General features: G+C 40.7%; 1 protein-coding gene across 2 annotated transcripts in view; it reads left to right on the forward strand.

Moving 5' to 3' along the window:
* LOC126299118 (elongation of very long chain fatty acids protein AAEL008004-like) overlaps nt 1-20328 on the forward strand; it is a 131427-nt gene that overhangs the window by 41574 nt on the left and 69525 nt on the right. For both annotated transcript variants that reach the window (XM_049990817.1, XM_049990818.1), the window contains exon 4: nt 2565-2755. In XM_049990817.1, coding sequence (XP_049846774.1) covers nt 2565-2755 — 191 coding nt within the window. The remainder of the gene's footprint in view (nt 1-2564; nt 2756-20328) is intronic.

The following is a 20328-nucleotide window of genomic DNA, read 5'->3' on the forward strand; positions in this document are numbered from 1 at the left end:
TATCAGATCTTGTGCCGATCAGGCTGAAGGCTTGAGATCCTGACATCTTTGTGCAGGGTGTCAAGACATTGCTGCCTAGGTCGTCCTAATGGCCATTTACCATTTACTCTCAAACTAAAAGCAGTCTTTGCCACTTTTGGTGCGCCAGCTCAAAGAACAAAAAAATGGTTCAAATGGCTCTGAGCTCAATGGGACTTAACATCTGTGGTCATCAGTCCCCTAGAACTTAGAACTACTTAAACCTAACTAACCTAAGGACATCACACACAACCATGCCCGAGGCAGGATTCGAACCTGCGAGCGGAGCGGTCCCGCGGTTCCAGACGGAAGCGCCTAGACATCACGGCCACACCGTCCGGCCTCAAAGAACATGTTTATACCATCGTAGATAGATTACCCTCATAATGTACACAACTGAAGCCACTGCATATAACTTTTGAACTTCATCATTTGTAACATGATTGTGCAGTGTTGATACAAATAGCCAGCTGAGTATCTTTGTTTCCATATCTGCAAGCAATTGTTCCACGTCTTTTGTTGAAGGCCAGCATTCGGCACTATACAGTGCAACTGAACTGATTACAAAAATGATTCTGAGCACTATGGGACTTAAAATCTGAGGTCATCAATCCCTTAGAACTTAGAACTACTTAAACCTAACTAACCTAAGGACATCACACACATCCATGCCCGAGCCAGGATTCGAACTTGCGACCGTAGCAGCAGAGCGGTTCCAGACTGAAGCGCCTAGAACCACTCGGCTACCGCAGCCAGCAACTGATTACATATCAGTATTGTTTCGCCTTGACCCGATTTAGAATCTTCCTGTCACAGAGTACTGCAGTCACAGAACGCCATTTGAGCCCACTGATGTTCAGGCGGTTTGATATTTCTGTGCTGAAATTTACATCACCAGCAGTTTTCAAGCCAAGGTACTTCAAAGTTCTACTTGTTGAGAGGTCAGCACCACTGATTCTGATGGTACCCGATTCATTTAGATCTGTGTTGAGATACTGCGTTTTATTTATGTTGAATCGTAGGCCTACTTCTGCTTGGACTTGACATTGCAGTCCAGTCTAATCTTCAAAGACCAATAATATATCATCAGCATACAGCAACACCTAGAATCCTGGTGGATTAAAACTATGCGCGAGATTGAGACTGGAATTGGGGACCTCTGCATTTCCGTGTAGAAGTGCTCTACAGCGCTGCAGAGTGAAAATTTCATTCTGGACCCAGAATGCGGTTTCATGGCTGTGCAGAAGAGGAGAGGTCAGTGAGCAGAACCCCGGTAGACTCCTCCAGCAACAGGACAGCCGCTACAGAACCAGGAAACTCATCCGATAGTCCTGCTGAATGTAACAACTATTGCCCAATACGTTTTCTGTCACACACGATGAAGGTATTTGAACGCATCATAGATAAAAGGACCCAAAAATTATTGATCTCGTCACCAAACAATGGGAATTCGTTAAGGGCTGTGGGACGACTCATGCTACCCAGACTACTCGCTTTCTTGTTGAAAAACACCGTAAGCAGCCAAGGCACCTACACCTTTCATTCCTTGACTTCGAAAAGTTCTCCGTCGCGGTGCCACACGAATTGATTTGGCTTTTACTGCGAGAGCATTGAGTACCTGAAGAACCATAAGGGACGATCAAAAGTTTCCGCTCGAAGGCAGTACAGTCCAAAATCGGTATGCCAATCAAGCAAGCTAAATTGCAGTGAGAGTTGAGGCAATCATCCCATCTTCGCACACGGTAGTTGAAGGTACCCTTTTGGTAAAACACCGTGTCCTGCTGCATGAAGAAGTCCGTAGCTGCGTGCTGCACAGGAATCGTCCGTCCTTCAAGACCTTTTTTAAGGGACAGAAGGAGTCACAATTGCATGCGGAGAGATCAGGACTGTAGGGCGGCTACTCGAGTGTGCCCCACTTGATTTGGCGTAACTTCCGCGTTACCTTATTTGCGATATCGGGACGTGCGTTATCGTTGCAGCAGCGCTCCTTGGCGCACCATTCCACAACGATGGTTTTCGACGGACGTACTGCCCCACACACATTCTTCATTCTCCGATGGATGTCTACCGGTGTCTGTCCCTCGGCAGCCAAGAAAAGAATAACGCACGTTAATCCTGTTTGGACGCATTTAGTAATACCGTCTCCATAGCTCGCGTTTCCGAATTTGCTGTACGAACATCGGAAAGGCACGAATACCACCCTAATCCCTTGCCTCCATGTCGGTGATTATTTACCCGCATCGGAGTCGCGCTACGTTGCATATATGCTGCAGCAATGCCCGCAAACGGAAACTTGTTGATCGCCCCTTACAGAATGACGGGTCAGACCTCCAGCTGTTGCCGACATTACTCTTATTTAATCCAATGGATTCCAACTTATTTACCCACAACTGATAAAACCTGTGATGTAAATGAGGAAAAACGAAGGAAGAGGATGTATTCTTAGAATAACTGTTTGTATACCTTCATGTTACCTTCTCCTTCATAAAATTGCAAGTAAATATATTTTAAGTGCTGAGCAGAATGTGCGTGGGCTGGTGTTACAGATCCACGCACGATGACGTGGCCTCTGGTGGGCAGTCCGTGGCCAATACTGATAGTGGTGGGCCTCTATCTCTACTTCGTCAACAGTCTGGGCCCGCGTCTTATGGAGAATGTCCAGCCCTTCCGCATCGAGCGTATCATGATAGTATACAATCTTTTCCAGATAGCGGTAAATCTTTACATATTTTACATGGTAAGTATCACTTGTTCGTATTTACAGTTTAGTGATAAATTTATGTACAGAAAGGTCTATAACATGGCTCATAAAGTTGCTTTACCTAAAACGGATTTAAAATTTTGAATATTATGACGCATCTCACTGAAACGGTCGTTAAACTTTGCGCAAAGTAATATGCAGAGGAATGGGTAAAACACAGAGTTTTACTAATATGTATTACTAGACTTACACACTACTTAAACTAACTTATGCTAAGAACAACACACACACCCATGTCCGAGGGAGAACTTGAACCTCCGGCGGGAGGTGCCGTGCAATCCGTGACATGGCGCTTCAAACCGCGCAGCCACTTCGCGCGGCTATAAGAGCCGAAGTGAAAAGGAAACAGTGGTTGAGATATGAATGAGAAAGGGTTGTAGCATATACTCGTTGTTATTCAATCTGTACATTGATCAAGCAGTAAAAGGCAACAAAGAAAAATTTGGAAAGATAGTTAAAGTTCAGGGGAAAAAATAGAAACTTGGAGGTTTGTCGACGACACTGTAATTCTGTCGGAGACAGCAAAGGACTTGGAAAAGCAGTTGAACGGAATGGTCGGTGTCTTGAAAGGAGTATTTAAGATTGTATTAACTAAACGAAACTCTTTTGTAGACTTGATTCACAAACTTTGTTATTGCCGCACGACCTACGTTTCAGGTTATAAGCCCATTCTACAGTACACCATTTACCCTAAAGATGGAAACCAATCAAAGATAAACAATATATCCTCATGATCAGCAACTAGTTGCATAAAAGATACGTAATTTCTTAACCGGTTTCAAGCATTAAGTGCCCTTTTTCAGAAGGTTATAACTATCGAATTATTAGCGAGAGTCAACAATAAGATGGGTGCAGCATATGGTTATATGGTTCATAGTGTGTGTGTGTGTGTGTGTGTGTGTGTGTGTGTGTGTGTGCAGGAATGGTATAAAGAACCCAAATAACAAGTTGCAACGTTGCCTAAAAAGGGTCAATAACTGAATTAAGTTTGCTCACCCAATAGAAAGCGTGGGGATACACACATCTGTTTCTTAACTTCTGATATTTTTAACTGAGTCGGCTTTGTAGTCTTTCCCTATATGTGTACGGGTTCTACGTACATCTGTTATTTATTTGCGGCTATCATTGAAACAATGTTCGCCAAAGGGCCTCTTTAATCTCCAGCTTCTATGACTTTCTCTCAGCCTAGTAGAGACTGACTATCAGTCTGTCCAACGTAGCAGGAAATTGGAAATTTGTGGTAAGTTCCTATGGGACCAATCTGCTGAGCTCATCGGTTCCTAGTCTTCCACACTAGTTAATCTAACTTACACTAAGGACAACACACACACACCCATGCCCGAGGGAGGCTCTGAGCAGTATGGGACTTAACATCTATGGTTATCAGTCCCCTAGAACTTAGAACGACTTAAACCTAACTAACCTAAGGACAGTAAACAACAACCAGCCATCACAAGGCAAAGAAAATCCCTGACCCCACCGGGAATCGAACCCGGGAACCCGGGCGTGGGAAGCGAGAACGCTACCGCACGACCACGAGATGCGGGCCCCCGAGGGAGGACTCGAACCACCGAAGAGAGAGGGAGGGGGGGGGGGGGGAACTGAAGGTCACAACAACAACAATATTTACGAACGCATTGGCCTGTTATGTGAAATTACATAATACTGCGTCAAAATGGAAAGAAAAATATTCTTAGTTGTGCTTCGTTGCAAAGGTTTTACTTCATCCACAACTTGTTTCGACAGGCGGATGACATATTTTACATAGGCGTCTTTAGTGGACGTTTGATATATTTTTCTCACTTTAATTAACAGTTGCAGACCACATAACTTAGTCATGAATGAATGAAACTGTCGTTAGCTACATATGCCAGTCTGATTTATTGCTCAACATGATCTGTTCGTTATTGCAGATAATACCTAATTTCTCTCACTTTTCTACACTTTTCTAGGTAGTAATAGACCACTGCCTTTGAATAATCTAGCGATCGACTCTACAAAAAAGGCTTCTCCAAGGAATTCAATACGGCAGGGTGAGCCTCTCGTACAATATATGTGACAGGAGAGTTATATCATCAGCTGTTCCATTTTTAACATTACAAAACGGGAAAACCATTAAATAATATGAAGATCACAAATAATGCAGTTGTATTAAAAGCAGATACCATGCTGCGATTCATTGATGGAATCCTAAATAAACGTATTTCTTCCACGAAGGAAGTAGCTTACAAACCACTCCCCGGGTTCAATTCCCGGCAGGGTCAGGGATTTTCTCTGCCTCGTGATGACTGGGTGTTGTGTGCTGTCCATAGGTTAGTTAGGTTTAAGTAGTTCTAAGTTATAGGGGACTGATGACCATAGATGTTAAGTCCCATAGTGCTCAGAGTCATTTGAACCATTCAAACCACTCGTTCAACCGATTCTTGCATATTCCTCGTCATTCCGGGACCATTATCGGATTGGGAGGTGTTGTGTATGCGCGAATCGTGATGTAATACCACAAAAGAAAGCTGAAGGCACGACTTGGGTAGAGCACACGGCGCCATACTACGGGATCATCACGATCCGCTCACCTCCGTCTTCCAACATGATAGGGGACCATCACACTGGGGTTCGAAAGTGCGCATTGTTCTGAATGACACATATCCTGAGAGGTGGATGGGTTATTATGGTTCCATCGCATGGTCATCGCGCTTTCCCGATGTAACTCCATTCGATTTCCTTTTTGTTAGGTCACGCCAAGAATCGTGTGTATACAGCGCAAGACAATAACACTGCTACCTTTCGTGCACGAATCAATGAAGCAAACAGAACTTTTGATGGAACAATGCTGACCCGTACATACGCATAACTCGAATGTCACCCTGATGTTCTACGAGCGACGAGTGGGTAAACCTTGAGATTCTGGCATAACAGAAAAAATAGAATAAAAAATTTGAAACCTGCTAAACAATTATAACATATGCGACTCTCTTTCTCTAACAGTTCCCAAGTTGGTGTTTTTTGAAATAATAGAGGGACTCTGTGGATATTCTGTTCTTCAGATTTCACTGATGTTTTCGTTCCATGAAATACTTCCATCGCGGATGTTTCTTGGCTGAAAACGCAACAATCGTGATTTTCCATGTGTGGAACTTTGTTTAGACTGCAAAGTCAAATAAAAACCCTAGTGCGCTCTTTTGTATTCAGAGTTCGAATCACTGGCCGTAATTCACATACAGTGATTTCTTATTTTCGCAATAATTTCAGGTCTCTGTCACTTTAAAAGGAAAGAATAACATTATTTGAAGGGTCTCCATATTATTTTTAATTAAAATCAGACTATTTTCAAAATATTGAATGAAAAATCCAGGGAAAAGTGTGTGAACCAGTCATAGAATTCTATTTCGCACAGAAATACTGATAATTTACTTTCAAAATATTCATCGCAGCGCTGACAGCAGTGTAATATCAATATTTATCATTCAACCAAGATAAAAATATAAGTATTGCACTGCTTCCATTGAAATCTACACTGCCATACTTTGGAATAACGTCCATTTGATTTTAATGTAATTTCATTTATTATTAAATTATTATTAATATAAGATGGAGTAACAAGAAATATTTTATCATTTTCAGAGCATTTACCTACATCTACATGGATACTCTGCAAATTAATTATAAGTAAGAGTTAAAATATAATTGACTGATGACCATAGATGTTAAGTCCCATAGTGCTCAGAGCCATTTAAAATATAATTAATCCAAGGAAGTACACAACACCTAGTTTTTTAATATATACACAATGCTTAAATTATTACTCTCCATGTATTCAATAATTTCCTGTAATGATTTGTCCTTAGTTCACTCTAAAATAAATTAATAAATAGCGTCAAATACCTGCCCAGATAGCCGAGCGCGTGAAGCGCCCAATTTCTCTACTCTGGAAGCTGCATCGGTCCCAAATAGAATCAGCCCTGTGGATTAATGACGGGAGCTGGTGTGCCGGCAACTCTGCATACAATTTTTAGGTAGATTCCTACATCCAAATAGGTAAATACCGATTTAGTACCACGGTCCAGGTTATCCCGACTGCGCACAGACCCTAAATTTTATCTGCTCTTGAAGTGGTAAATTGCACGAAATAGGTAAACTGCTCGCGGTGGTACATTTTTGAGTCAACTGAACTGTGCGCAGAGAAAGCTCAAGTTACGTTGGCAGTACATCATGATCCTTCCAATTTTCAGACGCTAAGGACCATCTGTGACTGCCAAGTAGACCTGTCATAGGTATGGATAAAATGCGTTATACAATACTCATATCCGTAATGAGGCATTTATTAAGACGTCTAAAAACACACATAAACTCTTTCCAATCCATATGATAATAATAAGCAACGTGTTTTAAAACATTCAAATGCGTCATAGTTCCATTTTTGTATTTTAAAATTTATTTCTGTATATACTGCACGGTTTTCACGTTTATTGTTAGATCGGTGATTCCTATCTCTATCATACATTTTAATGTAGGTTGTAGTTTGAACGATAGCGTCAATAAAATGATAAACATGTGGATGTGCGTTCTGAAAACTAAGGCGAAAAGCCATGTGAAATACCTCATGAGCACTTGTTGTTGTTGCCGCCCGAAGTGGCCGAGCGGTTCTAGGCGCTTCAGTCTGGAACCGCGCGACCACTACGATCGCAGGTTAGAATCCAGCCTCGGGCATGGATGTGTGTGATGTCCTTAGGTTAATTAGGTTTAAGTAGTTCTAAGCTCTAGGAGACTGATAACCTCAGAAGTTAAGTCCCATGGTGCTCAGAGCCATTTGAACTTGTTGTTTCACAATTTACAGTACTGGAAGCCCAAATTTTTAAAGGAAACACACATTCAGAGTCTGTGAAATTCGTTTTCAAATAATCAGCAAACACATCACTTTTTCACTTACGGGTTTAATGCCTATTAAATCTTCAGAAAATGCACCTCCATCTTCATCGGGAGGGAGAAAATCCAAAATAGACATCCAGTGTAAACATTTACCTACATCAGCGTTATTGTGTTTATAATCGGAAGATAGTCACCTAACGATGGCTCTGAACACTATGGCACTTTAACTTCTGAGTTCATCAGTCCCCTAGAACTAAGAACTACTTAAACCTAACTAACCTAAGGACATCACACACATCCATGCCCAAAGCAGGATTCGAACCTGCTACCGTAGCGGTCGCGCAGCTCCAGAATGTAGCGCCTAGGACCCCTCGGCCACTCCGGCCGGCCCACCTAACGATGTACTGACCACCGTTTGAAACATGAATTGTAAAAAAAAACTGATGAAAAAATTTGCAATATTAGCCGAAGATGCCTATCTCAAGGTAGTCGTAAATTACTTTTAGTTGAAAAGCACAAGATATTAGAGTCGTTGATGAGAAGCATTTTTTTTTACTCTTAAAATAGACATTTCCCGTAAACCTCTCTGAGATTCACTTAATGTTTTCGGTAATGGCGGAAAAATAGACCCTCTAGCCCGATAAATACATTTCATAGTGTTAGCAACGTCTTGCTGGAACTTTGGAGTACATTGGATGCATATCCTTTATGAGTTAATTTTGAAGGTTTCTCACATAAGTTAGTAGACTTCCGTTTAACGCTGTTGGAAGTTGCCTGTTTAAGTTATCGATGGCTTCGTCGTTATGACTGACTTCATAAGCAAACAGAATGTGTGTTGAAGCAAATACGTGGCTTACATGTTTTTACTGTGCACCTTAAGGCTACTCCACGTTGCGTTTCTCTAGCTTCCTGAAATTTATTTCTTCCAACAATGATCAACTTATGGCCTCTTTCAATTGCACATGCTCCATAGGAATGTTATAATCCATTTCTAGCCACACACGAGAAATGCGAACTAGTTCATACAACACAGCACTCGGTGAAAGTGACTTATGATTCCAGTGCTACCAATAGTTCAGTGCAAACATGACCAGGTGGCAAATAAAACATTCGACCTGTTTCTAATATATCTCATCACACGCAGTCCACCTGTTTGATGAGGTAATGCTAAACCTGTTCTCGGGCAGTTAGACTAACAGCAAAACTTTTCGCGCGCAGTCCGTACCCACCCCAACTTCCCGCCTCAGACAGACGCCATGCAAACATTTAGGAAATGTTCTCGCACTTCAACAGGAGATTTACCCTAACGACAGACAGACGACAGGGCGGCAAAGAATCGGTTCGCGAGCCGTGTCTTGTGACGAGTGTCACAACGCTCAGCCTCGCAGCAAAGCACTGCATACGAATTTGCTTTATATTTCAAATTTCTGAACAACGTAGATCACAAGCAAAACAAATTTTCGGTATTGCTTAATTATTTTTAGGCCGCTAAGGGCATACGGACAGATGAGGACAGTTTCACAGACTTTCACCCTCAGGTTTCCACGTAATCGTGACTTAGTTCTATAACGGGAAAATGGTCCTTCACACACACATGTTGTTCGTAATAATGTAACACTTGCCACCACATTGGGGTGACGTGGAGACTCCACCCGAGGAAAACAATGTAAGTGTCCTGGACAGTTCAACTTAAAAAGATTTGTCTTTAAAACGAGATTTACATTGCAGATCAGTCAGTTGCATCTCTGCATGTATAGGGGCGCTTTGAACTGAAACAGCAAACGGTCTCGAAAACAGTTGTAAGGTTGGCAGTGCTGTCGAGACGTTTACGGAACTATCCTTGTAATTCATTCAGGGCCACAATGAATTCTTCAAATCTCGCGTTTTCTTTAACGCCAGTAAACGTGGAGATCTGGGGTTAGCTTGTGAGACTTTGTCCCTTCTGTAACGTGATTTTATTTTTAAATGCAATGAAATCAGAAAGAAGTTGTTTCTCACCTTGCAGTGTCTTATTAAGGGTGCCGGCCGGACTGGCCGATCGGTTCTAGGCGCTACAGTCTGGAACCGCGCGACCGCTACGGTCGCAGGTTCGAATCCTGCCTCGGGCATGGATGTGTGTAATGTCCTTCGGTTAGTTAGGTTTAAGTAGTTCTACGTTCTAGGGGACTGATGACCTCAGAAGTTAAGTCCCATAGTGCTCAGAGCCAATTGAACCATTTTTATTAAGGGCAGTGTGAAATCAAGTCCACTTTTTTGTGAGGTTTGCAATCCATTCCGTATGTTCTGATTGTCTTTCCTGTACTCATTTTTCCTCTATAAATTTCACAATAGCGGGTTTTAAATCGAAAAATCTTTCCACGAATGCCCCTTGACTCCATGTTTTTAAACTAGAACTTCAGTTATTTACACCCTGTAGGCAGATACAGGTTGATTCTGTGATGATGTTACAGACTTTCAGGGACGATGGAGAAGGATGAATGTATCAATGTGAGGTAACGTATCCTGGTCCGGAAACGAATGAGTCCAAAATTGTAAGCGAAAATCATTCTGATACCTCTGACAGTGGAATGCATTTAGAGGTACTGTTGTTCCTGAGACTGAAGGGAAGGCAATTTTCAGATGTGCTACTGTGGACTAAAACAAGAGAAAAAGTCTAGTAAACATGTTCTCTAAACTACATACATTAAGAGCTATGAGCAGTTGGTCAACATACGAAATGTGGTTCACTGTAGAGAAAATTAACAAGTAGTATTAGCTCCACAGGTATGCATTTTATAGCCAATGCTCACTAAACATTTTTTGTCATTTTTCTCCATAATACCACCTCTGCAAGTTTCCAACCCTACAATCTTAGCAACATCCACTGTCAGAGGTATTGGGGCGACGCGATTCTTTCCGTCCCTTTACGACGTACCTGCACCTACCTGTGAATATTGTCTCAGCAGATCATCAGTAGGAAAGCAGAGAGAAACCTACTGTACTTCGACGTGAACCAGGCTGCAATTGAAGTCACTAATTTACGTTTCGGGATAAAGTCTTCACACAAATGAAAGGTTGGAAATTTTGTCCTCAATTAATATATTCTGAAACTTAGGTGAACAAGTATCACTGCCAAGCCCGTGCTAGTCTTAACACAGTCACTCACAATCCATTTTCGCTCACGTTAGCAACTTTATGGTGTTGCATTTCCCGAAAACGTAACAGCTACAAAAATACTGATTGTTTTTTATTGAGAATGCTCACCAAATATTAAGTCTGTCAGTACCTAATGCAGTCACAGTTTTTAGCCACCGACCTTCTCAATACGCCACGCGGAATCTATGTCTTTTCTCGTCACAAAATTCACTTAAAAATTCCGAAATTTCTACACGCCCATCTGAATAATTATGCCGTCACTTTACCACACGTTTGATGTATGAAACACTGCTAGATCTGGCAACTTATCATTTCCATCGGAACTACTATTACACACGTCCGAACTGTTTCATGGCGCCGGCCTCGGTGGCCGAGCGGTTCTAGGCGCTCAGTCCGGAACCGCGCGACTGTTACTGCCGCAAGTTCGAATCCTGCCTCGGGCATGGATGTGTGTGATGTCCTTAAGTTAGTTAGGTTTAAGTAGTTCTAAGTTCCAGGGGACTGATGACCACAGATGTTAAGTCCCATAGTGCTCAGAGCCATCTGAACCATATGTTTCATGGGTAGGCTTCGACTCTTCACTAGAATACTCTGTCTTTTCTACCAGCAGAGAAAGGCGCGCGAAGAATATTGCTTTACCATTGGTCTGTTTAGTCAACAGCCAATAGCAAAACAACATTCTCCGCGCCAATCTGCGCTTTTCATCAATAACCAATCGCAAAATAGTTAACCTAACGATTGCACTTTTTACCGACGTAATTATCTAATATGCTGAAGTTTTGCTTATGCATAAAGATATTTACTATTGTTATTTATACCGGACTTAACTTTTCCTTTACCATAAACTTACTTTACAAACCTATTCTACAAAAATCCCCTTTGCCCATATCCATACTTCTTCGAAATGTTCCCACACTAAATCCTACTACATAACTCGTTAAACAATTATCTTCATATTAACCTTTACCACACTCACGCATCATTCATATTGCTAAAACAATTTATAACATTTTACATACACAAAAAGACATAATAAAACTTTATGAAAATAGTGGAACAGTTTATGAAAAACATTCTATTTTTCTTTAGTGCACTCTGGTGGGCACAATGGAAACTAAAATCACAGTCCCCCTATTCAATATTGTCCTCCATCGGCTGATACATAAACTACGTGTGCTTCCAGTCTCGCGTCACCATCTGTCACTCTCCAGCTCTGAGACACACCTCCCACTTAACCGCCTCAGAACGATTTTAGCTTATAACTTTCGACTAGTTTCTTTCCGGATCAGGATCCCTTACCCAAAATTGATACATTTACGAGTCTCCATCATCTCTAAAACTTTGTGCCGTCATCACGAAATCACACTATATACATGTCCGACAGAACAGATACCACTCAGATACACACATTTCTGTAAGAGCGCGACGGCTTCTTGACGTTTGTTTCAGTGCGGATGCACTAATGTCGTCCGAATTCCTACGAGAATCAATAATTTACTAGTAGGGGTTAAAGGACGGGAACGCTGAATTTCAGCGTGTGATATGTTGGAAACTCGAGTCGGTTACGGGCCGTGTCCAGATTGGTAAAGAGGTTAAGGCAGCCGCTTATGAAAAGCGGTTAGTAGTAGTAGTAGTAGTTTTATTCATCCGTAGATCTCTTTTTACAAGGATATAGGACATGTCAAAGTATTTACAAGCTTAGATCAATTTACAATAAGCTAATTCATATACACATATATTTACAGACTTCTAGTTAGAGACAATCATTAGATTTTACTCCTGGTATACAATAATTTATTTACAAATAACTCATTAAATAATGTAATGCCACACTATTCACTCATATTTCCCTATCAGTCACTGCACACACTATACACACATTGTTTCATAACACTTCACTCACTACACACACACACACACACACACACACACACACACACACAGGTGATCCTTGGGCCATTTTCTGTACTGCAAGTTCCCATTTGCTATCCTGAAAAACTGAGTCAGCATCCCTTCATAATGAGTGAGATGTTGAGCTCAGAAAGAGGAAGAGGTGTTAGTATTGTGCTATGCATAGCTTGAGGGGAGAGTGTCTCTAGAAAGGAAAAAAGAAGAAAAATAATAAAGTGAAGGTGTTATGTGGAATATTGGATGTTTTATAATCATCATTATTATTATTATTTGTTTGTATGACATTTTTTTATCAAACCCCTACTCTGCTTTATCTAAGTAATCCTTCAATGTATAAAATGTATTGCATAACAGGTACTTTTTAGCTGCCTTCTTAAATAAGTGTATTTTTGAAATTTCTTTAATCTCTTTTGGTAATTTATTGTACAGTTTTATTCCTTGGTAGAAAATGCTGTTTTGAGTTTTATGTTTATTTTTTCTTGGTAAATGTAAGTTGAGTCTATCTCTTGTTGCATGGTCATGGACAGAGCTGTTTGTGCAGTAATTGCCAATGTTGCTTTTGATGTGTACAACTGACTGGTAAATGTGTTCACATGGAGCAGTTAAAATTCCCAGTGTTTTGAACAGATCTTTACAATGAGCTCGACTACTATTTCTGGTTATTATTCTTATGGCTCTTTTCTGGAGTTTGAAAATTGTGTTCATATTTTGTGGATTTGTTCCCCAAAAAAGAATTCCATAGCTAAGAATTGAGTGTACATATGAATAATATGTAACTAAAAGACACTGCATGTTACACACAGATGATAGAATTCTAAGGGCATAACATGCTGATGACATTCTGTTTGCAAGTACCTTTGTGTGTTCGCACCACTTCAGCTGAGAGTCAATATTCATTCCTAGAAATTTTGCATTTGTTACACAGTCTATAGAGGTGCCATCTACATTTAATTTAACATTGTCATTTTTCCTCTTCAAACTGAAGTTCATGGCATTAGTTTTCTTTATGTTTAATGTCAATTTGTTGCTTATTGACCAATCGTAAACTTCCTTGAGAGTTTCATTTGCTTTCTCGGTAAGGAGTTCTCTTGTTCTCTCAGTGACTATAATATTGCTGTCATCAGCGAAGAGAATTTTCTCACCATGAGTAACACTACTGGGAAAGTCATTGATGTATATCAGGAATAGTATTGGTCCTAATATGCTACCTTGTGGAACCCCTATATTAATATGTTTTGGTTCTGATAAGTATTTTACTAAATGTTTAGATCTATTTGAAGTATGTGTTATCTCTACTCTTTGTACCCTATCTGTTAGGTATGATCGAAACCAGTCATTAGCTACCCCTCTTATTCCTAATGCTTCTAATTTATTTAATAGAATCTTGTGGTCGACTGTATCAAAAGCCTTAGAAAGATCCAAAAATATGCCTGTGACACACTCATCTTTATCAAGAGCATTAAGTACAACTTTTGTGAATTCTACTATGGCTGACTCCGTATTTTTGCCACTTCGAAAACCAAACTGTGATTTGCTTAAAAGATTGTATTTATTCAGATAATTCATTAATCTGTCTTTCATAATTGCTTCTATTATTTTTGAGAATGCTGACAGCAGGGAAATGGGCCGGTAATTTTCTATGTCTTCTGCATTACCTTTCTTAAGCAAAGGTACAACTCTTGCCTGTTTTAGCTGCTCTGGAAATGTCCCTGATGTGAAGGATTCATTTATTATATTTGTTAAAGGGCCTTGTATAATCCCTATGCATTGTTTCAGTACACACATTGGTACATCATCTAAGCCTTCTGACTTTTTATTTTTTAGCTTTTGAACAGTTTTATTGACTTCATTCTCTGTGGTTGGAAGTAACATCATTGTATCTAGTGCAACAATTTTTGCAGGTGTTATATTTGTTTTGGGGAATTTTTGCTGTAACTTCTCTGCAATACTTGAAAAATGCTCGTTTACATAGTTTGCTAAGTGTTGTGGATCATTTATTACCTTATCCCCCTCCCTTAGCAGTATGTTATTCTGCGTTTGTTTGCCTCTCCCCGTTTCCTTTTTTATAACATCCCAGACTGCTTTGCTTTTATTCTCTGCATTATATATTATTTTGTCATTAAATGACTTTTTTGCAGCGATCAGCACCTTCCTATAAATCTTTTTGTATCTATGATAGAAATTTAAGAATTCTGGATCATTGTGAATCTTTTTCATGGAACTGAGGTGTTTAAGTGTTTGGGAGGACTTCTTAATACCTGCTGTTATCCATCTGTTTTTGTGAGATGTTGATACAGTCATGCATACTTTTGGAAATGCTGTTTCAAAGTTCAATTTAAACAATGTGGAGAATTTGGAGAATTTCATATTCACATTGGTTTCCTTATACACTTCATCCCAGCTTTGTTTTTCTAGTTCTTTTGAAAAATATTTTATTTTGATTTCTGATAGATGTCGTTTATAGGCTTGTAGTTTAGTGAATGATTCGATGCCTGATTTTACTGTTGTTATTTGACAGAGATGGTCTGATAGTCCGAGATCTTTTACAGCTACATCACATTTTTCCCTGTCTATATTTGTGGCCACATGGTCAATTACTGATGCAGTCATTGTAGTAACCCTTGTTGCACTATTGACCAATAGGGACATGCCAAAACTTTGAAGGATATTTATGAAGGTGCTGCTGGATTCATTTATGATATTAGTGTTGATGTTTATGTCCCCACACAGAATTATGTTGACCTTTGTACTTGAGACTTTATCTAGAACTTCTGTTAATTTATTGAAAAAAGTGTCCACACTACCACTGGGAGATCTATACACACACAAAATAATTAATTTCTTGGTGATATCGAGCCCTGATAATTCAATAGCTGATATTTCAATGTGTTTGTCTTCACTTACTGTACTGAGGTCCGGGTTCGAGTCCCGTTCCCGCACAAATGTTTGACTTTCGCCATTGCATTATCACAGTGCCCTGTGCGGCTAGAAGTCACGAATTCCTCTTCCTCTCCTCCCCCCCCCCCCCCCCAATCCCTTCCCTTTCTTTCCCCATTCCCTATTTCATATACATGTAGTCTAACGATACTATTTGTCGTTTGAACATGGATGACTCCATATCCTGCAGCTGAAGTGCAATGTGTTTTGGAAAGGGTGTGTGTACTACTAGACGAAACCTTTTCTTTGAGAACAAGTATATAACAGTTTAATTTGTGAAGTTATTTCTTAAGCAAAAATTTGTGTATTATTGGGAGGGGGAGAGGGGGACACGGAGAAAGACGTGATACACCGCCCTCCAAAGGACCGAACACTGGATCCGCACCTGGTTGGAAAACGTAGTGTTCGAAGAGGAAGACATCATTCACGAAGGAATGACAGTCAGAATCAACGCTGATATAGTTCAGGTTTGTCTTCTGTGAGACTCGCCCCAGACGGCCGAGGCAAATGCATCCAGTATCATTATACTGCATGGAGAACTGCATTAAACCAGTCTCAGGACTGAAGACCACAACAACAACAACATCATTATACTATCGCCACTAGCGTGAGAATTTTCAACGCATCTTTCAAACAGGCTTGACTGGTTCCTAGAAGACGATATACATGATACGGTTATCGACATGGTGTAACGGAAATCTATATTAATGAAAGAAGGTAGCTCCTTTCCACTGTCACATTGTCCATTCTCTATGTGCGGCTGTTCATAGTGGCAGTATTGATACTGTTGTAAAACGCCTAAATAGGTGACCGCTTACGATTAAAAATATTCTCAGGTTTCCTCTGAAGGAAGGTAACGTCACTGTGATTGCAAGACAATTTACTATGACTTCAAGAGTAATTCCAAGTTGTGTACTCATTGCAAATCCTCCTTATATGTGTGTAAAAGTAAGATAATATATATAAAAATATATCTAACCGAATAGTGTCAGATAACGTCATTAGAAATAAGGTTATAAAACATGTTACATCGATTAAATGTTTAGGACAATGTATGAAATACAACGAACAAGAATAATCAGTAACATTGGACAACGAATTGAAGATGTGGACGGGAATGTGGTAACACCGACAACCCAACACATTACCACGTCTAATACAGTGTAGGGAAACTGTTGGCAATGAAAACAGCTTCCAATCGTCTCGGAATGGATGAATCTAGATCCTGCATTCTTTTCAAAGGAATCATACCATTCTTCCTGCAAAATAATGGCAAGTTCAGATAACTATGACAACGGTGGATAGCGATCACACACCCTTCTCTCCAAAGTAGACCACAAGGACTCAATAATATTGAGGCCTGGTCACTGCAGTGGCCAGGGAAGATGCGATAATTCATTTTCGTGCTCACAAAACCAATCTTGGATGATGCGACCAGTATGAACAGGGGCCCTGCCGTCTTCGAACACACCACCACCAATGGGGAACAAACATTGTATCACCGGAAGTATCTGGTCAACCGAAATGGGCACTTAATCTTGGCAGAGTAGCCATGAGGCCCACGGAATACCACAATATGGCGGCCCGAATCATCACTGAAAACCCACAATATTGCACACTAGGGACATAAACTCGGCCAGAACTTGGAAACAATGTGTATCAAGATTCATCCAACCAAATGACTTTCTTCCATTGCTCCATATTCCAGATTTTACTGCTCTGGCACTACATTTTCTTGTTACGAGGATCTACATCACTGATGAGTGGTTTTGGAATTCCAGCTCACCTTGGAATTCCCTTCGGGTTGATTTAATACTGACAGAGTTCACGAGCGCGACATTCAGTTCTGCAATGATTCTGGCAGCCGTCGTCTTGTTATTTTTCGCCACAGTCTTCTTCAATGACCATCTGTGACGATCACTCAACACACACTTTCGTCTGCGTTGTGGCAGCGGTTAATGTTTTCCAGCTTTGCCCATATGCGGTATAAATCTTCGATAAGATGCCTCTTGAAACACCGAACACTTTGGCTACCTCAGATACGGAAGGACTCAAGATGCGAGCACCAACGATTTACCCACGTTCGAATACATTGAGCTCCGACATAATGGACTCAAACTAGTCAGAACTTTGTTCCGAACACGACTGACACTTGTACCGACTGAGTACATTGCTCAGTGTCATTCGTGGTTAAATACAACACAGCAACCTGTAGGCGCGGCTTGCATCTGCATTTATATCCAAGCACGCATTTCTCGCTCTGCTTCCATATTTCAGCCCAAACCATGCAGTTTTATAGTATGAGTACTGATAAAATGTAGGTTAAGTGTCAAGGTTAAGTTCCCTCTCACAGGAAAGTTCGCTCATTAATTGCATTTATGTTTGTCCTGAAGATGACAAAAATTTCATATTTTATATAAATGTTGACTTTGTTTCTAAATAAACATTTTTAGCCCATTCATATTAGGCATTATCAGTGGTTTTCATTTTTCTATTATTTTCATGTTTCCACTTACTTTCTGAAGCCATCTAGTACCCCATTCATAGTAGGTATCGTCAGTGGTTTTCATTTCTCTATCCTTTTCTTGTATCCATTGGCTCTTTCGTATGTACTTGATGCCTACGAAAACCACGGATGATGCCTTGTATAAATGAGCGAAACATGTTTCGTTAGAAACAAAGATTCAGTGGCAGAAAACGAATTTTCCTCATGCGCACAATAAACATAACTGACGTAACAGCTGAGGAAGACTGACTACAGTTATTAACAGAATTACTTATTACATATAAGAACAGCAGTTTCTGAAGTCTGTATAAAGTCGATATGGTCGAAAACGTTGAAAAAAATTCAGTGACGCGTTGTTGAATCGTAGCAGGTCTGTACAAAGTAAACGATCACGTAATAGAGTTTCACAGGATACTTGAGTGGAAATCATTGGACGAAAGATGGCCTTCTTCTTACAAAACATAGTTGGGTGAACTTAGAGGTACACTACGAAACTGTTGCACCGTTACCATCGTGTGTCTAGTGATGGATTCATGAATGTAAGGTAGCAGAGATTCGAGTATGTACGAGTACATCCGGTCTACAAATTTCCCCTCGATACACACGCAAATGGCATAGGACAGAGGCTGCACTAATGTTGATGCGGTGTGTCTTCCGCCATGCGTGGAACACTAACTTTTGAAGTACACTTTTGAAGCACGCTATCTGATCAAAAGTATCCAGACACCTATTAGCGGACATTGATACACACACTGTGTCGACCCTTCACCTTTATAGCGGCTAGAAGTCTGCTAGGGACACTTTCAATGAGATGTCCCAATGTCTGTGGAGGAGTGGTAGCCCATTTTTTCTGAAGAGCAGAAGTCAGAGAAGGTAGTGATGTTGGATACTGGCGTGTGGAGGGAAGCTGACGTTCTGACTCACCCCAAAGTTGTTCCGTTGGGTTCAGAGCGGGACCCTGGGCGGGCCAGTCAATGTCAGGAATGTTATTGTCCACTAACCATTGCCTCACAGATGCTGCTTTGTGACAGTCTGCATTGTCATTATGACACAAACAGTCATCCTCTCCTAAACTTCCTCTGTACTGTACAAACCACATGAAAAGTTTTCATATCCTTCTACGTTTAGCGTTTTCTTCAGCGCAATCAAGAGACCACACCCTAGCCACGACAAACATCACACACCGTAACACCAGATCTTCAGTACTTCACTGTTGGCACTACACAAGATGACAGGTAACGTTCTCCAGGCATTCAGTAAACCCAAATCCTACCATCGGGCAGCTACAGCGTATAGCGTGAGTCGTCATTCCAAATCACTCGTTTCCAGTCATCCACTGTCCAGTGTAGTAGCTCTTTACACCACCTCAAGTTTCGCTTAGTACTGACTACAGAAGGTGTGGCTTATCAGGAGCTGCTCGACCATTACACTCCATTCTTTTTATCTTTTTAACTCCCTAAGCGCAGTCATTGTGAGAAGTGGACTACAGGTAGCACATTGGAACTAATGAGTGATATCCTCCGCTGATTTTATGGGACTTTTCACAGCTGCCCTCAAATGGTCGATGGTTCTTCTCTCTCCGTACATGAGACCTGTTTGGTCTTAATTTAGCTATAGTTCTTCTTTACTGTTTCCACTGGCAGTCATATCACCAACAGTCGACTTGGGAAACTTTAGAAGGTTTGAAATGTGCCTGATGAATCTGTTACTCACAAGGGAAGTCTTTCGGCTCGAACAGGAATTCGATGTCCCAAATACATTTAGAAGCTTCAAGTACCACTGTGATTAGGATGGTGAAAATATTTTATTGTGTTACTCTTATGCTGCCCACTATAAGACTTTAAAAATGTGCAAGAGGTTCCCTCAACAACCTGCAAAAAAACAGTATGGGGAATCACAATAGGCACTCTGGTCGAAAGCAGTATCTGAACAATTCTCAGAATCATATTCAGCTGCAAAGTCCAGTGACACTTGAATCTCGTTCTTCAGTTCATCAACATATGTCGGAGTACTTTACCCGGCCGTTTGCCACGAATATTGAAGCATAGGCTGATGCGCTGGAGCAGCCAGCTGGTTATGAATAGCAGGATGTATTCTCACTGTGAAAATTCTGTTTTCTACTTTAGTGCTCTTCCTGTACATCTCTGGCTGTCAATAAAGCAGTGACGTGTCAACAGCTCATTCTGTATTCTTT

The sequence above is a fragment of the Schistocerca gregaria genome, chromosome X (genome assembly GCF_023897955.1).
Source record: "Schistocerca gregaria isolate iqSchGreg1 chromosome X, iqSchGreg1.2, whole genome shotgun sequence".
Lineage (NCBI taxonomy): Eukaryota > Metazoa > Arthropoda > Insecta > Orthoptera > Acrididae > Schistocerca > Schistocerca gregaria.